At 42.8% G+C, this 18,990-nt stretch overlaps 4 protein-coding genes across 10 annotated transcripts in view; 1 reads left to right on the top strand and 3 right to left on the bottom strand.

Annotated features, from left to right (window-relative positions):
* OR2A7 (olfactory receptor family 2 subfamily A member 7) overlaps positions 1 to 9,396 on the bottom strand; it is a 343,842-nt gene extending 334,446 nt beyond the window's left edge. Inside the window, exons 1-2 of the mRNA XM_081531186.1 lie at positions 9,260 to 9,396; positions 4,217 to 4,280 (exon numbers count right to left, since the gene is read on the bottom strand). The gene's annotated coding sequence lies outside the window, so the exon portion shown is untranslated. The remainder of the gene's footprint in view (positions 1 to 4,216; positions 4,281 to 9,259) is intronic.
* The window catches only part of LOC145523730 (olfactory receptor 2A12-like), a 231,101-nt gene extending 221,705 nt beyond the window's left edge, over positions 1 to 9,396 (bottom strand). For both annotated transcript variants that reach the window (XM_081534515.1, XM_081534516.1), the window contains exons 1-2: positions 9,260 to 9,396; positions 4,217 to 4,280 (exon numbers count right to left, since the gene is read on the bottom strand). The gene's annotated coding sequence lies outside the window, so the exon portion shown is untranslated. The remainder of the gene's footprint in view (positions 1 to 4,216; positions 4,281 to 9,259) is intronic.
* The window catches only part of LOC145523729 (olfactory receptor 2A14-like), a 350,514-nt gene that overhangs the window by 183,912 nt on the left and 147,612 nt on the right, over positions 1 to 18,990 (bottom strand). For 3 of the 4 annotated variants that reach the window (XM_081534513.1, XM_081534512.1, XM_081534514.1), the window contains one exon: positions 4,217 to 4,280. The gene's annotated coding sequence lies outside the window, so the exon portion shown is untranslated. Of the gene's footprint in view, positions 1 to 4,216; positions 4,281 to 9,259; positions 9,397 to 18,990 lie in introns of those variants that run through there. The other variant, XM_081534511.1, reaches the window with a different exon arrangement.
* Positions 9,393 to 18,990, top strand: part of TCAF1 (TRPM8 channel associated factor 1) — a 55,670-nt gene continuing 46,072 nt past the window's right edge. Inside the window, exon 1 of one of the 3 annotated variants that reach the window (XM_081534491.1) lies at positions 9,393 to 9,549. In XM_081534491.1, coding sequence (XP_081390617.1) covers positions 9,483 to 9,549 — 67 coding nt within the window. In that variant the 5' untranslated portion in view covers positions 9,393 to 9,482. Of the gene's footprint in view, positions 9,550 to 16,293; positions 16,448 to 18,990 lie in introns of those variants that run through there. The other 2 variants (XM_081534495.1, XM_081534497.1) reach the window with 2 other exon arrangements.

Raw genomic sequence — 18,990 nt, 5'->3', positions numbered from 1 at the left:
GTGATAACACTGTCCCAGGGGTATCTGCAACACAGTACACTGTCCAGGCTCAGGGAAAACTTTGGTGTGGTGTCCTCACCAGACCAGTTCTACAGAATGAGTTTTGACCCTTCTGCATGACACGGGTCAACTCCAAGCCTGATTCTCAGAGACTCTATGAGCTATTTCATACCCCTTAACAGATGCATTTTCAGCTTTAATTAGCTGAAGTTTGCATCTATTGCTTGGCCTTGCCTATGGCTCAGCAGGACAATGCAGAAGGCACGGGAGACGCAGGTAAGATACCTGGGTCAAGAAGGTTTCCCTGGAGGAGGAAATGGCATCCCACTCCAGTATTCTTGCCTGAAAAATCCCACGAACAGAGGAGCCTGGTGGGCTACAGTCCATGGGGTCGCAAAGAATCAGACACAATTGAGTGATAAAGCACGCACGCAATTTCAACTATCAGTACTGGATGAGTATGATATGTGCAAACTTGGTAAACAACAGGGGTGCTATAATGAATGTTTTTTCCTTCTTTCCAGTCTTCTGTTAAAATGCTATACGAGAAGAAAGAAAAAAAAAATGATGAATTTCCTTTTTTGTCTATTTGATTTTTCTTTATAAAGCTTGTGCCCAGGCTAAAACCATAGGGAGGAGACCCTCAAAGAATGTCAAAAAGATTAACCCATGGAACTTCAAGGCATCGGTCTCAGGTAAAAGTCACTGTCCTGCCCTGACCTGAATGCACCAACATGAGCATAACTTTGACCTATAAAAGGATGACTCACACAGATAATCAGGAAAAGTACTCTAAGCTATCTGTCAGCAGTTGCCTCTCTGATATTTTTCAACACCTGCCTTCTGTCCCTGCCAGAGTCAATTTCCTAGCTTAAGCATCAAGAGCTAAGTGGAATTGGTTTTGGTTTGCTATTTGGTTTGCTTTTCTACCTGCCTTCATTATCTGAAAAAAATCTTTAGTATTTCCCACTCTCAATCTCCTCAGTCTTTTTTCCCATCTGCCTAAAACCCAGAAGATAGCGTCTTCAATTTGTAGAGGCATGCCTTTCCTAAAGTCATGAAAACACCCATGAGTAGTTCTTTCCAGCTGTTGTTCAGTCACTCAGTCATGTCTGACTCTTTGCAATCACATGAACTGCAGCACACCAGGCTTCCCTGTCCTTTTAATTTTTTTTCTACAGGCTTATTTCATTTTACTGAGCTTCCCAGATATGCATTTTTTTATAAATTTAAGTTTTGTGGCAACCTTGCATTAAGCTAATCTATTGGCACCATTTTTCCAAAAGCAATTGCTCATGTTGTGTCTCTGTGTCACATTTCGCTAATCTTTGCAATATTTCAGATTTTTCATTATTATATTTATTATGGGGATCTGTGATCAGTGATCTTCGATGATACTACTGCAAAAAGATTATGATTCCCTGAAGACTCAGATGGTGCTTAACATCTTTTAAGCAATAAAATTTTTTAATCAAGGGCAGGAAAGCCTTTCTTCTTGGGCTTCCCAAGTGATTCAGTGGTAAAGAATCCTCCTGCCAGTACAGGAGACACAGGTTCAATCCTGGGGTTGGGAAGATCCCCTGGAGTAGGAAATGGAAACCCACTCCAGTATTCCTGCCTGAAAAATTCCATGGACAGAGGAGCCTGGTGGGCTACAGTCTATGGTGTCTCAAAGAGTTGGATATACTTGAGTGTGTGTGCACGCACACACACACACACTTTTTTAAGACATAATGCTATTGCACACTTAATAGTATAGGGTAAACATAACTTTTATGTGTACTGGGAAACCAAAAAATTCATGTTTTGTTTATTTTTTATTTCAGTATTCACTTTATTGTGGTGGTCTGAAACTGAACATGCAATATCCCAAAGATACACCTGTATTCATTTTGAAAATTTTTGTATTTTCCGTATTTTCTCAATAGAGCAGGGATTTTTGCTTGTTCAGTAATATTTTCCTAGGGCCATAACAGTGAAAGAGTGCAAAAATTAAAATTGTATGCTGTTAGGGTGCATGTGACTGTAAAGGGGTGGCATGTGGAAGCTTTGTGGTGATGGAGCAGTTCTGTATCTTGATTATGGTGGTTAAGCGAATATACTCCTGTGATAAAAACAGCACAGAATTATATACATACACAGAAATGAGTGAATACAGAACTGGTGAAAATGGACTAAGCTCTGTGGATTGTACCAAGGTCTGTTTCCTGGCTGTGATATTGTACTATAGTTACATAAGATGTTACCATTAGGGAAAACTAGGTGAAGAATACACAGAAACTCTCTGTAAATTTTTTTACAACATCCTGTGAATCTACAATTATTTCCAAAAACTTATTTTTTATTTCAAAAACTTATTTTTAATAATTGATTAAGTGCAATTTGCAAATATGTTTATAAAAAGAGAAGAAGGAAGAAAAATTTTAATGTTAAGAGTAGCTTTCTTTGGATCTTATAATGAGGGGAGATTTCTTTTTATCTTTCTACCTATCTGGTTAAATTCTTAATGGAAATATTTCACTTTGGGCTTTAATTTTGGGTTCATACCGTATTTTTCCTTTAGATAGTCTTTGAGTTTCCTGCCTTTAATAATCTTTGAAATTTAAAGATATCAACACTCCCTCACCCTCAGCCCTAAGTTGAGCCCCAAACTGCACTAACCTGAGAGCCCAGCCATGGAACATGGTGAACCATGTGGATAATTAGGGAAACTGCTAATTATAGTCTCTTTAGACAGCCTTTTTCCAACTGCTTTCCTGCCTTTTGCCACTGCAGTCATCAAATTATCTTACTGGCAATTGAAGCTCATTGCAAGAACAGGTTTGATTTTGTGTTAGTATGCCTAAAGGAAATATTTTCTCCTTGCCCCACCTGCTGAAACAGAGTTCTGTGGGCAGGTAGACACATGGTGTTCCTAATGCCATTGGGAAGCCCATAACCATGACTAAGTCTTTCCATTCCTAGAAGGCAGCTCAATTTTTTAATCGTACTTACTTATGTAAGTAAGAGAGTTCCAGAAAAACATCTATTTCTGCTTTATTGACTATGCCAAAGCCTTTGACTGTGTGGATCACAATAAACTGTGGAAAATTCTGAAAGAGATGAGAATACCAGACCATCTGACCTGTCTCTTGAGAAACCTGTATGCAGGTCAGGAAGCAACAGTTAGAACTGGACATGGAACAACAGACTAGTTCCAAATAGGAAAAGGAGTACGTCAAGGCTGTATATTGTCACCCTGCTTATTTAACTTATATGCAGAGTACATCATGAGAAACTCTGGGCTGGAAGAAACACAAGCTGGAGTCAAGATTGCCGGGAGAAATATCAATAACCTCAGATATGCAGATGACACCACCCTTGTGGCAGAGAGTGAAGAAGAACTGAAGAGCCTCTTGATGAAGGTGAAGGAGGAGAGTGAAAAAGTTGGCTTAAAGCTCAACATTCAGAAAACTAAGATCATGGCATCTGGTCCATCACTCCATGGGAAATAGATGGGGAAACAGTGGAAACAGTGTCAGACTTTACTTTTTTGGGCTCCAGAATCACTGCTGATGGTGACTGCAGCCATGAAATTAAAAGACGCTTACTCCTTGGAAGGAAGGTTATGGCCAAGCTAGATAGCATATTTAAAAGCAGAGACATTACTTTGCCACCAAAGTCCGTCTAGTCAAGGCTATGGTTTTTCCAGTGGTCATGTATGGATGTGAGAATTGGACGGTGAAGAAAGCTGAGCGCCGCAGAATTGATGCTTTTGAACTGTGGTGTTGGAGAAGACTCTTGAGAGTCCCTTGGACTGCAAGAAGATCCAACCAGTCCATCCTAAAGGAGATCAGTCCTGGGTGTTCACTGGAGGGACTGATGTTGAAGCTGTAACTCCAATACTTTGGCCACCTCATGCGAAGACTTGACTCACTGGAAAAGACCCTAATGCTGGGAAGTATTGCGGGCAGGAGGAGAAGGGGACAGAGGATGAGATGGTTGGATGGCATCACCGACTCGATGGACATGGGTTTGGGTAAACTCCGGGAGTTGGTGATGGACAGGGAGGCCTGGCGTGCTGCGATTCATGGGGTCGCGAAGAGTCAGACACGACTGAGCGACTGAACTGAACTGAACTTATGTATTTTAGTGCAAAACAACCTCTTCCTTCTCCTGTATGCTCCTTTACCTGAAAGCCCCTCGTGATAATTTTCAAAAGCCTGTTGAAACTCACCTCCTCCAACTGTGCAGACTGTCTCTTACAGTACCTCAGTGAGAAAGCTATGTCAGACTTGATCCTTTAAAAGAAAGAAAAACACATTTTAACAAGATTAAAATGTTTTTTAATAGTCATGTAATTTCTTTTCACCCAGCTCTGAGTTTTTAAAGCATAAGGGCCTCATGAGGTGCGTCTATAAATCTTCTTGAATCAGAAGTGTCTCTACAGCAAAGCACCAGCTCCTCAGGCCTCAGTGAAGCCCGACAGGAATGAAACAGGTTTCTATGGGCAATAATTCTCCTTTTTAACTCTCTTTTCCTACTTTTTAAACCCCACACTTATTATCTGTCTCCTCATTGCTTCTCTGACAATGAATCTCCTTCTAAGCACATTCTGAGCAGGAACAGAAGCACAGACTGAAGTTGCTTCACAGCTGTCAAGAATGAGAGGACAGATGGACATTTCTTAGGTGGGGGTGGGGAGTAAGGCAGACAGAGAACTTTTGTGGTTGGAATCAGATCTTTGTGAATGTGGGGGACGCGGGAAGGTGTGTCCATGGGTTAAAGACGCTGTGAGCCCAAAGCAGGCAAAAGTTTTCTTGATTATCTGTTTCTGTTTTACTCCCTTTGTGTTACTCTTGTGCGTTATTTCTCATCTCAGCATCCTGCAGTCCTGAAATATTCCCTTTTTCCTCCACAGCATGAAAACTGACGTCCAGAGAAGAAAAAGGACAGCATCACATCAGTATTAAGGGCAGGGTACAGGCAGGAGTTTCCAAGTTCACTACCTTCTATCTGCTCTTTCTACTTCACAACGTCTGGAGCTGAGTACTCTCACCCCCTGGTTATACCTGTTGGAGGGACTGGAGATGGTGATCACCACCCAGCACTCATACACATGGCATCCAGACCCAGGCGCAGTCTCCACTCATGATGGCAGATGTGAACACAGCTTTCCCTCCTTGTCTACTTTGGCCATCCCACTTTCTTCCTACTCTCCCATCAACTTCTTCATCTCTTTTAAGAATTAAAATTGCATTTTATATATGATTTCCCAACAACCTATTTTAGACAAATAGTTCTAATACATAAATTTTATTTTGTTTTTATAAAGACTGAAAGGATTTTTCTAATTAGTCTTCCCTATAATGGGTAGTGTAAACTTGAAGAAATATACTTTCTGTACCTTAATGTGTATGTTCAAAGTGAGATACTGGAAACCAATGTACAATGTTCCTACATATAAGTTAAAGAGAAGTGATACTGTGTATCAAGAAAAAAAAGGAAAGAAAAGTGTTCTTAATAATCAAATAAAGAAAGCTAACAGGACCTCAAAACTGTGTAAATACAAACAGAGCTAGGTCAGTGACCTTAGATATGTCATTGCCACCATATTTGGAAACAATGTTTGTGGGGTTATAAGGTGGAGTGCACTAAATTAAAATAGCATTGGAGGATGGTATCGTAAGAGAACCAAATGGATTTTTGCTAAAGAAACAACTTCTCAATTGCTTAGCAGACATCACCTTAATCAAGTAATAAACATAAACATCATTAGTAAAAGGAAAAATTGAAATCATGGAACATCCAATAGAATGAAGAGCAGTATCACTTCTGTGATACTCCTGCCAAAATGTATCACCTGAAACTATCACAAAGAAATAGCAGAGAAAAGCAAATTGAAGATATATAAAATTCCTGGTATAGTCTTCAAAAGTTTCAAGGTCATAATGTGAGAGACTGAAGAACTCTTCTAGACTGAAGAAGTCTAAAGGGATAATGACAATTAAAAGCAATGCAGGGTACCATTTTACATATTCCTTTATATTTCTAATAAAATGATAGTTGTTTTTTTTTCAAATTTTAAAGGACCCAATATCAAAAGAAACTACCATCTTCTACTATCATCTTCTAAGCAGAGGAGTGTAAATTCACCCATCTGAAATATAGGCCTTAATCACCTTGCCATCTTTGTTGAGTTTTTCACATATACAGTAACATGAGAAGTTGAATTTTAAATTTAACTTAGAAGTCTAATTGTAGTTACATTTTTCTTCAGAGATATTGCCCTGAAATTTAACTTTCAATAGAAATTTTAATTGAAATGAAGTTTTTGTTTATATAGAATAAAATTTAAGTCAAGGTATGGAGAATAAATTGATCATAAATGAAGCAAGTGTTCTTAACAAGAAAAACTCAGAAACTCCCTTATTTTCTTATAACAACCAAGAGCTTTATAGGACCTAATACAGGTAGATTTACACAGAGAGACAGAGATGCATTTCATTTTGTCATCAAGATGCATGCAAAACCATTTCTAGCCACATATTCCAGGTAATAATCTCACTTAAAAAAGTAGGTACTGCCATATCCTTCAGAGGAGATAATGGAATCCCAAAGGGTCAAGGAAGGTTGGCTGATCAATAATGAATTGGGTAGGACTCTCATTCAAATGTCCAGCCTCTATTTGGGCTGCCCTGGTGGCTCAGACAGTAAAGAATCTGCCTGCAATGCAGGAGACCCAGGTTCAATCCCTGAGTTGGGAAGAACCCCTGGAGAAGAGAATGGCTCTGGAGAGTGGCTTGAACTGCAAGGAGATCAAACTAGTCAATCCTAAAGGAAATTAACCCTGAATATTCATTGGAAGGACTGAAGCTGAAGCTGAAGGAAGCTCCAACACTCTGGCTAACTGAGGTGAAGAGCCGACTCATTGGAAAAGAGCCTGATGCTGGAAAGACTAAGGGCAGGAAGAAAAGGGAGCAACAGAGGATGAGGTGGTTGGATGGCATCACCGACTCAACAGACATGAGTTTGAGCAAACTCCGGGAGATAGTGAAGGACAGGTATACCTGGTGTGCTACAGTCCAGGGGGTAAAGAGTCGGACACAACTGAGCAACTGAACAACAACAAACTTTATTTAGCAAAATCATCCAATGGACTGTTAAGACACTTTGTTTAGCTTCCTTCGAATTCTGCCCAGGAGAGTAAAGTCTGTGATCTCATACCCATCCAGTCTTCATGGATAATAAAAGTTGAGATGTCCTCTCTACCTGCATCCTCTCCTGGTCCAAGTGGTGTGTCTTGCTGTCTCAGTCCTCTCTGCCTTTAGAAGCAGAGAGCCACCATCAGTTCAACCTGCCAGTCTGTCAGCTTCAGACAAGCTGACATCATACTCTGAAACGTCACCTTGGGTCCAAGATGCAGCCTCAGCCATTCTATCCTGAGTCTCATATTTCTCCCTGGCTTTGGCTTCCTCCTCTTCCACTTCAATTATACATTAGCAAAAAGAACCCCAAATGGCTTCCAGGCTGGTTATGCCAGCAAGTCATTCAGTTGTGTTTGACTCTAAATGCCTCCTGTCTGCGCCTTGGCTGAATCAGACCACATTTTTAGGTCTGTGTATCAAGAAAAAAAGGAAAGAAAAATACAGAAAATTCAATATAATTTCATTTCATCATTCGAATTTTTTGCCCATTCACTGATAGTCAGAAATCTGCATATACATTTTCTCAGTCCTTCCTATTTTAGAGATCTGTATTCTGACTTATATACCGTCTCATTTCTTTAGCATTTCTTATCTCAGAACACTTCGGTGGAGAGTGGGAATACTGAAATTCTGTTGGATTGTGACTTTGTTTCTGGGAATTTAAGGAGTATTCATAGAATTGTAGATCTTAGTACTGAGGGGCCTTCAGAGACCATGGTCCTGCCCCTGACTTCAGGTAAGATCTCATTATCCCCACTAGAAGCCAAGAGAGCTCAAGAGACCTGTCTAGAGTCTCGGAATAAAGTTTGGGGGTAGGGGGAGGATCAAGGGCAGAAGGAAGTTAGAATTAATCCAATAAAATTAGGACATTTGGTCACTGCCACTGCATGTGAGTATCCATGGTTCTTGTCAAACCCTCAACTCCCTGAAAAGCAAGGGCATTTCTGTACAGGTTAATGCCATTTTCTGATTTTCCTACTGGTTTTCTTTCTAGTTCTGAGACTTGCAAAATGACAGTGAGGGAGGGGTTGTATCCTAATCTGGAAAGGTGACAACGGAAGAAGGAACCCAAAAAACCCTCACCAGGAAGGAAAAGACAAGTTAAGGACTGAGTGTGCTCCCCAAGTGGTGCTAGCGGTCGAGAATTCACCTCCCAATGCAGGCGACACAAGAGACGTGGTGGGTTCAATCCCTGGGTAGTGAAGATCCCCTGGAGGAGGAAACGGCATCCCACTCCAGTATTCTTGCCTGAAAAATCCCATGGACAGAGGAGCCTAGAGGGCTACAGTCCATGGGGTGGCAAAGAGTCTGACAGGACTGAGTGACTAAACACACACACACACACACACACACACACAGCCTAGAGGGCTACAGTCCATGGGGTGGCAGAGTCTGACAGTCCATGGGGTGGCAGAGTCTGACAGGACTGAGTGACTAAACAAGCACACAGACACGGCTGAGTAAACTTTGATGCCTTCTCTGGACAAATCCCTGCGTTAGGCAGAAGACCAGTCCATGGGGTGGCAGAGTCTGACACACACACACACACACACACACACGTCTGACACACACACACACACACACACACACACACACACACACAGAGTGACCATCATTTGCAACCCAACTGGAGGACTGGGAGACACAAAGCCAAGATCTCATGGCAGAACAGAGCAGAAGCAGGAACAGGACACATTAGACACAGAAAATATTAATACCAGTGTGTGGCTGCACTCTCCATGGACTTCATCCTCCTACCAGGATCCTGGCAGCGGAGCAAACAAAAGGCAGATCTGCTCCCGGGGACCTGCCCTCGGCACCCTCTCCTCTGAGAAAACTGAGGTCCGAATCCAAAGCCCCATAAGCCGACTTTGCTTCCACAGAGCCTCTCTGGGGAGACAGAGGCGGTGGCCACAGCCCCTGCCACAGCTCACTGCACAGCCTCACAAACACCCCCTTGAAGTATCTGGGCCATTTTTAACCACTGTTCTGCCCCACAAGGGCCACTGGTGCAGCCCATTAACAATTTTCAGGCAAAAAAATAGAATCTGGGTAATAAGATAAACCCTAACCTTTTTTTCCCCTTTGTGCTTAGTCCAGTTTCACAGGCTCACAGGGGGCCACAGGTAGAGCTCTTGCACTCAGCTCTTCAGACCAGAGTTCCTGGTGTGGAACGGCTGCCGCCATCAGCTCAGCTCTGTGGCTGTGTGCAGAAGCACTTCACACGGCACTGCAATCCAAGATGGCAGCTGGGGACCGTGTGCAAAGAGGCTGCTCACAACATTGCAGTCCAAGATGGCGCCAGGGGCCGTGTGGAGAGACTGCCTTGACTGGCGCTGCCATCTGGAGCCTTGTGCAGCAGGTATTGGGTTTAGTTAAGGAATACTTGTTCAATAATGGTCTTGGTTAAAATGAAAAATGTGTCTTTTATTTTTACTTAAAACCCAGCGAACCTTTTGGTTAACCCAATATATGAGCTGCAAATCTGATTTTAAGCTAGTAAATCTTCATAACCTCGCCATACATGGTATTAGAAAATGCGCCTTTCTCTCATTTTAGGCTCTATATGTGTTGGACTCAGAAGAAAAAAAAAGGAAAGGAAAGCCCATTAGGCCACACATGTTTCTACATGTACCAAAAGGGATCTCAGTTAATATGTGGAAAGCTTATATAAGGTTTAGAAAAGAAGATAGTCCACTGGAAGTCCAGAAGAATACATTTATATTGGGTTGTTGAGAGTATAAATATATAAAATATTTCTAGAGGATAAATTGGCACTATGTATCAAAAACCTTCTAAATGCTATGTCTTTTGGCTCCTTACTTCTGCTTCAAGGAATCCATCCTATAATCAGAAATGCAGATCAAGATGTAAGTAAAACAGATGCTTTTAACAAGATTATTTTGACTAGCAAATTTCTGGAATAACCTAGTTTCAAAATGGAAAATAACTAAGTATAATTTCAGTGGCTGAACTGTTATACAGTTATCAAAAATATATTTAAAGAACGTTTAATGTCATGGGGAAATGTCATGGGGAAATTGTGGTGAAAAGAACAGAATATAGAACTGCATACAAGACACACAAGAATTTGTTTCATAAGTATCTGAACATATATAAGTCCAAGAAAGATACCTATATAGATATGGAAAAATGAAAAGTGATTAGAATGTTAACCACAGTTATCTTTAGTATTAGGAATATATTTAGGTGACTTAAATATTTTTGTTCTCTGATTTTTTATATTTTCCCAATTTTCTGTAATGAACAGGATAGTTTTATAATCATGAAACATATGTTATTTTAATATAATAAACCAAAATATTGACAAAGTTTTATTCATGTCCAGATTCTAGAAAGTTAACACAGCTCTAGTACTAAACTTGACAAACTTAAAACAAGAAAAGCAATCCATAGACCAGTTTGTCCTCAATTGTTATTGCACAGAACTCTGTCCCACACATTTTAATAGGTATACCAGAAATAAAAGTTTCATTTTAAATAAATATAAACAGCTTAATAAATGTATAACAGCTTATTGAAAATAGAATTTACTATAACAAAGGACATACATTCCACAAACGTAAGAAGTTAAAATCTGGAAATCTACTGGATCAATTAGAAAAAACAGAAGAAATTGAGTAAGATGCCTCCCTCATTCCGGATTTTATATATTTTAGTATTTGTTGTTTCTGTTCAGTCACTAAGTCGTATCTGACTCTTTGCAACCCCATGAGCTGCAGCACACTAGGCTCCTCTGTCCTTCACTATCTCCCAGAGTTTGCTCAAACTCATGTCCGTTGAATCAGTGACGGTATCTCACCATCTCATCCTCTTGCCACCCCCTTCTCCTCTGCTTTATCTTTCCAGCATCAGGGTCTTTTCCAATGAGTTGGCTCTTCGCATCTGGTGGCCAAAGCACTAGAATTTCAGCTTTAGCATTAGTCCGTGCCCAGGGTTACATGCCTGAAATCTAGGCCTTGAATCTGAGGGAATGGGGACCTGGCAGAAAGCTAGCCAGAAGAAACTGAGTGGACCTGGAGGTTCCCACGCTCCCAGCCTCTGGTAGAACCATCATCAATAACTTCTACAAGCCAGGAAATGTCCCAGCCTGAACACTGGCCAAAAGAGTGTCACCTTTTTTTTGATCCTGCTTTAAAATAGGTCGCTTCTCTTCCCTTAGAAGGATGCTAGGTCATTTTTTCTTTCTCCAAACTACTTTACTTGAATTTCCAAATGCGATTTAGAGAGAGAGAGAGACAGCAAGAGAAAAAAGAATGCAGACTATATATTTGAGTGACTAGGAGAAAAATGACTCATAAGACTTTTTAAAGTTAAAGTAAAAAATGTGGTCACTTGAGAATTATAAAAGAAAACAGATGTTTTCCAGAAATATGCTGATTCACATAAATGTTCACTTCTGTTAGATGGTGACTGGAGGAATTTCCAAGTAAAAATGGCAGAAGCAGACCAGGTCCCAAAATTCCCTTCCATCAATATCTAATGAAATTAACTTAAAGAAAGGTGTAACAGAACAAAAGAAATATTTCTTAACATACAGCAAGGAAGGAATGGGGCACAACCTCATTTCATAAACTTCTGATAGTGAACATAATTTAATAATAAATGCATGGCCCTTGCTATATACCAAGCTCTCTTCAAGTCACGTCTTACATAAAAATGGGTATTTGAAGCCAGGTTCTAGATCCTGCCTCTATAAAAAATTAGATTCTGACTCATCCTGGAATGATGCTTAAACACCACTCTCACTCACGTTTCCAACAACCCCATCATTGAGAAATTGTACTAAGGGAAGAAGGTGAGTGTCCCAAATGCTAAGTATTCTCACTGATATTATCTAGTTCTGATATTATCTAGTCTGTGGAATGACATGGGGGTAGCCTGGGAAAAAGTCAGAGTACAATCTGAGAGGCAGAAACTTCTCTCTACCTCCACCATGGTCTTGGCAAAGGAAACCTGCAGCCCTCAAGGCCTTCCAGGGTTCACACGTATCATGCTCTGAAGACAGGACACGCTGGGCCCAGTGGGGGAAACCCTGGCACAGAACACTTAGCAATATTCAGATGTTCTTCTTGTGGTGAAACGTTTACCTGAGCAGTTCTTCAGCTTCTTTGTTGAATTCAGTTTAGGTTAAAAATAATACTATTAGGGAATGAATGTTTGTGTCCACCAGAATTCATATGTTGAAACCCTAATGTGAAGGTATTAGGAGGTGGGGGCTTTGGGAGGTCATTAGGTCATGAGGGTAGAGCCCTCAAGAATGGGATTACTGCCCTAGGAAGGGGATGAAGAAATCTGAGCTTTCTCTGCCATGTGAGGACATTAAGAAGACACTGTGAACCAGGATGAGGGTTATCACCTGACACCAAATCTACTGGCAACTTGAGCTCAGATTGCCCAGCCTCTAGTACTATGAGAAATTGTTGTCATTCAGTTGGTAAGTTGTATCCAACTCTTTGCAACCTGGTGGACTGCAGCACTTCAGGCTTCCCTGTCCTTCACTGTCTCCCAGAGTTTGCTCAGATTCACATCCATTGAGTTGGTGATGCTATCTAACCATCTCATCCTCAGCTACCTTCTTCTCCTTCTGCCTTCATTCTTTCCCAGAAATAAATATCTTGCTTAATTCATCCAGCCCATCTTTGTTATAGCAGCCCAAACTATCTAAGACCGATGTCTTTTATATTAAAAATACTGTGTATAATATGATCCTCTTTATTATTTTTCCTTTATGCCTATCTCTTTATGCAATGCATTGCTTTCATAAAAATAAGGAAGTTATTATCCTAAAAAAGAGATGGCACTTAATATTTCTTTTTAAAAAACATTCTCCAGTTTAATCAGTTTTCCTCCAGCTTTCTCCCATCCTCCCACTGTTCCTAATTTAATTATATTTATTTCTCAGTGAAGTTGTTACTTAAGACTGAGACAACTTGATTTCAAACCACAAAATATCCCAAACATAAGCTTTAAATTCTTTCTTCAGTGGTGTTTGTAATAATTCCATTTTAAACATCTATTTCAGTCCCTATAAAAGTTCATAGGGAGGGTCATATGAGGAGATGAGGAAGAAAATGGGGAGAGAAGGAAGCAACCATAAAGACTCTCCAGGAGTAGATTTATTTATGAGTTTTATCCCAGACTAGAGTGAAGAGTTACAATCAGTGTACTGAAATCTCCCCTTCTGCTACACAACATAGATCTCTAAGGGGTGGTGAAGGGGAAAACAGCACAAGGAAACACAGGGAGTAAGACCTGTCTTGAGTTCATTCTTCACTTCTATAAAGAGAAGCCCTTGTGAGGGGCTTGTATTCAGGAGTTTCAGCAACAGAGCCATGTGGAAGCTGGAAGCAGTTGAGGGGGGTACATAGTGCTGGACAGCAAGTTCCAAATGAGTAACTCAGGGGAGGGTGGGGCTGTGTTAGAGCTCTCCAGAGAAACAAAACCAATAGGATAGACAGATGAATGGATGGATAGATGGATAGATAGACACATACAGATACATAGATGAAGAGTTATTTAATGTTAGGAATTGCTCCCACAATTATGGAGGCTGGCGATCCTAAAAATCTTCAGGGTGAGTCTGGAAGCTGGAGGCCAGGAGAGTTAATGGTTAATTCCAGTTTGAAAGTCAACAGGCACAACACTGAGGAAGAGCCCACGTTTCAACTGGAGTTTACAGGCAGGACAAAAAGCCACACGTCCCAGTTTGAAGGCAGGAAGAATTCCCCTGACACAGGACAGGGTCAACCTTTGTGTTTGCATTCACAACCTCTGCTCCCTTCTCCTTTGCCTCCTTTACTGGAAACAGGCAAGACTGTGGCACTTCCCTGCCAAAGCCTGCTCTGGCGTTGAAGGGCAGACAAGGGGGGATGACTTCTCAGAGGTTTCCAGAAGTGAACAACCTGCCACCCAGGCCCAAAGAGGTAGTTTCTGACTACAGAGTCCTTTGAGGGTAAAAGGAAAAGGCAATGTCTGGGCAGGTATGTGCAGTTGAGAGGCGGGGCAGCTAGGGGACCTGGTGGATGCAGATGGGTGTTGAGAGATTGCAGACTTGGCCTTGAGCTTTCTCTCTCATTCTCTCTGCCAAGACAGCTGCATTTCTCTCTTGCCATATCCCTCCTCCTCCCAAAAACGGACAGCACACAGACAACATGTCTGCTCACACATACTCTCCCCAGACACACCTGCAGAGTCCACCATTTTCCGTTGGGGTTGTTTTTGCTGTGCAATTGGTCAGAGTTTCAGAGCTAAGATATATAAAAGGAATACTGAGACACAGACAACAGAAAGGGTGAGCATGGGTGGGGACACAGTATGACCACAGGGTTTCAGTACAAAATCCCTGAGGCCAAGATCACTGGCCCTCCAGGCTTTAGGGTGTGTGTGTGTGTGTGTGTGTGTGTGTGTGTGTGTGTGTGTGTGTGTGGGTGTGTGTGTGTGTGTGTGTGTGTGTGTGTGTGTGTGTGTGTGTGTGTGTGTGTGTGTGTAGGGTGTGTGTGTGTGTGTGTGTGGGTGTGTGTGTGTGTGTGGGTGTGTGTGCGTGTGTGTGTGTGTGTGTTTTGGGGGCTGGCAGGAAACAAGGCCTGGGAAGCCTGCGAACCTCCTCCAGCCTGCAAACACAAGCGGACTACACAGACTTCAGCCAGCAAATTCCCGGCCAATGGGGACCCGGCTGTTCTGCTCAGCTCCTCTCCTCCCCCTGCTGCTACTCCTCACCCCGGGCCCCTCACCCCTCCTCCTCTAAGGTCACCAGCATGCTTTATGCTGACTGGCTCTGGGCCTGGGGAGGAAAGGAGGGCGAGGGGAGCTCACGCAGACTGGGATCTTATACTGACAGCCCCTAGGAGTTTAGGACGTCCTTTCTCACACATGTCACATGTATGTCAACAACTCTGAGCTCTGAGTAGCAGCAGACTTTTGAGTGGAAGTAAGAGAACAAGGCAAGTGTTTTGATAACATGTTCTACCAACAACACTTCCTACATAAAAAATCAAATTATCTGGGGGACAAAGATGAACAATGCAAAAGGGAGATGAACAGAAAGACTGAAGGGAAATGAGCATAAAAAGGGCAGTAGAATTTATAATTGAAGGAGGCGTATTGGATCCAGGGCACAAAGGAACTAGCAGGTCAAACTCGCTCAAAAATAAATGGAAGAGGAGAAGCAGAGAAGGGGATGTGAGACAGAAACAGATATCCAAGGGATGAGATTGTTAGCTGATGGAGCCAGGGGCCCCAAGCCAGAGAATTTGGGCACCCTCTCAAAGCTGGAAAAGGCGAGGAAATGGATACTCGGCTAGAGGCTCCAGAAGGAACAATGAGCCCTGCCTACACCTTGATTTACCTTAGTGAAATGCTCACTCACTCTCTGGACTTCTGACCTACAGAGCTGCAAGATAACAAATGTGTTGTTTCAAGGCACTGAGTTTGTGGTCACTTGTTAGGGCATCCATAGGAATGGAATGCACATCCGGCTAGTAAGTAGAAGATGAGGCAGGCACTTCAGAGTCCAGGTTTTTTAACAGCCACGTCTTTCTTTCTCTCCCTCATGCCCAGTATCTGTCACCTATCCGTTGGTTAGCAAAAATGTTTCATACCTTCCCTTTTATTTGCTTTATAAGACAACACGTGATATTTTAAAACAATCCAGTGGTTATGAAGATAAGTATCAATAGCCAACTTCCTCATTCTTATCCCTTCTGTCCATAAAAGCAACGTGAGATTGATTTCTTCTTATGGAAGAATGTAACTATACTCTCCATTTTAATGCAACTTTATTCTTTTAATTAAAACTATGCCTAGGACTCATAGAATTAACTTGTCCTTGTAAATAATTGTGCATTATGCTCTATGAAAATACATTATCATTCTCAACAGCTCACTAGTTCATAGTCTGACGGATTTACAGCAAATTGCCCTGCTGCACTCCCAGGGCGGGGGGCTGGGATCTCCATCCTGCATGTGAAGCTGCATCTTCCTGCAGAAACTGACACAAAGCGGGACCTCTGCGATTCGGGGCGGTGGGCCAGGCTCCGCCCCCACCACCGCGGCCGCCAATCAGATCCCGGGACGGCCCCCTTTTCGTCCCTCCCTGTCCTTTCCTCGTCCCTGGACTCTGTCAGCCGCCCAGTCCCTTTTCGCCTGAGGCGCTCTTGCACCCTGGGAACTGCGGCCTCCCCCTCCTAGCCGGTGCCCTCTGCCGCCAACCCGCGCTGCAAGGAATAGCGGGGCTAAGGGTGAGTATGGGCCCGCGATGGGTTCTGGACAAGAGAGGCCCGGCGGTGACATAGGCCACAGCGCGGGTGGCCGCGCGGGGAGACGGGGCGATGTGGGGGATGCCCGGGACGTGCGTTTGGGTCCGGGAGGCGTGGGGACTGCCGTGGGGCCTCTGCGGTCCCCGAGGGGAGGGCAGCGGACGAGTTCACCGGGGGTTGCTTGCTGTTTACCTCTCGGCCCCTTCCATGGTGAATCCTAGCGGCTCCATCTCAGTTCCCTTCTTGCTGCATTGTTCTTCACCCTTGCTTCTCTGGAGATGAGGGACCCCTTATTTTTCTTGTTTTTTTTTGAGCTCCCGCAGGGAGCCATGGAGGTCTGAACCGAAAGGAACCTTGGAGGCGATGCATTTCACCTCCTGGGGACTTGCTCTTGAATTCTTTGGGGGTAGCTGGCTTCTGCAGAAACCCAAGGTGAAAGTCCTCTCCTCCCCAAGTGCTGTAGGCGCCATCCGGCGCTGAGGGTGTCTGCGGCACTGGAGGAAAGGGCGAGGTGCCAGAGCGTGGGTGCGGGGAATCGGGTGGACAGCTTAGTCTGCTATGCGTTTGGCCTGAGGCAGTCAGTGCTGAGTTCAACAGTTCCCAGGTAAACATTCCCCAGCTGGCCACTGAGTTGGCTCATTCTGCAATGGCGAGTCCTTTCGTATAGGAAAAAAAGATTTATGAATCAGATGATCTTGGAAACTTCTTGGAAGAAGTGCCAGTTCAACTAGACATAAAAGGGCAGAATGAATCTGTCTAGCTGACCGTCCACCCATCCATCCTTCCATTCCTCAAAATGTTTATTTGTGAACTGACTTAACTTCAATACTTTGCTTTCTTTTTTTCTTCGGTTTGATTTTTTTAAACGTTAATAAAAGGTATGCTTGCGCGCTAAGTCGCTTCAGTCATGCCCAACTCTTTGCGACCCCATGGACTGTAGCCCTTCAAGTTCCTCTGTCCATGGGATTCTTCAGGCAAGAATATTGGAGTGGGTCGCCATTTCCTTCTCCAAATAAAGGGTATATAAAACATACAAAGTGAATGCCTGACCTTCTCCTAGGTCACATATCTGTACCTTAGAAGCTCCTCTGTAACCTCGGTCATGCCCATCCTTCTCTCTTCCCTGAGATATACTATCTATCCTGACTTTTGTATTAATCATGTCCTTGCTTTCCTTTATTGTTTTTTAGTCACTTAAGTTGTGTCCGACTCTTTCGCATGGACTGTACCCCACCAGGCTCTTATGTTCATGGGATTTCCCAGGCAAGAAGACTGGAATGGGTTGCCATTTCCTTCTCCATGGGATCTTCCCAACTCAAGGATCAAACCCGGATCTCCTGCATTGACAGGAAGATCTTTACCGCTGAGCCACAAGGGAAGTGTCTAATATATTCCAAAACCATATATATGTGTTGGCTTTCCCTATTTTTTACTTTCATATTAATGGCATTATACTATATGTATTCTTGGGTTTTTGAGGTTCACCCATGGTGATGATTTCTTCATTTTCACTGCTTATAGTTTGAGTAGCATCACCAGCTCAATGGACATGAATTTGAGCAAACTCTGGGAGATAGTGAAGGACAGGGAAGCCTGGCATGCTACAGTCCATGGGGTTGCAAAGAGTTGGACACAACTTGGCAAATGAACAACAAAGTACTTTAATTTATCCATTCTACATTTATTGGTTGTTGCTCATTTGGGATTTGTATTATTAATACTATCTATTGCTATGTAACAAATTACACCAACACTTAGCAGCTTAAAACAGCAAAACAAACCAACAGAAAGGCTATATCTCATAGTTTCAATAGGTCAAGAATTCAGCAGGAGCTTTGCTGGGAGTCTGACTCACTGTCTCTCACTGGCTATAAGCAAGGTATTGGCTGCGGCTATGGTCATCTCAAAGCTGGCTGAAGGAAATCCCTTTCAAGCTCACCTAATATGAGTGTCGGCAGACCTCTTGGCCTCACTGGCTTTGGTTGGACACATCAGTTCTCTGCCACATGGGCCTCTGCATAAGACCTAGTCATACCATGGCAGCTTGCTTCCACCAGTGTGAAGGCTTCCAGAGACAAAGACAAAAGACAGTCTTTTTGTAATCTAAATTCAAAAGTGACATCTCATCATTTTTGCCAGCTTCTTTTCATTAAAAGTGAGTCACTAGTTCCAGCCCAAACTCAAAATGAGAGGGTTACACAAGACCATGAATATCTGGAGGCAGGGATTGTTGGGGCCCATTTTCCATGGTGGCTCGAAGAGTAAAGCATCTACCTTCAATGCAGGAGATTGGGGCTCAATCTCTGGGTCGGGAAGATCCCTAGAGAAGGAAATGGCAACCCACTCTAGTATTCTTACCTGGGAAACCCTATGGACAGAAGAGGCTGGTGGGCTACTGTCCATGGGGTCGCAAAGAGTCGAACACAACTGAGAGACTAACATATACACACACATACACTACAGGGGATATTAACAAATAATGCCCTCTAACTATCGTGCACGTGCCTTTTGTTCACTCTTGTTCC

This window comes from Giraffa tippelskirchi, chromosome 10 (assembly GCF_054371585.1).
Source record: "Giraffa tippelskirchi isolate mGirTip1 chromosome 10, T2T-mGirTip1v1.2.pri, whole genome shotgun sequence".
Classification (NCBI taxonomy): Eukaryota; Metazoa; Chordata; class Mammalia; order Artiodactyla; family Giraffidae; genus Giraffa; species Giraffa tippelskirchi.
The sequence above is the reverse complement of the archived record's forward strand: the minus strand, read 5'-3'. Positions and strand labels throughout refer to the sequence as shown.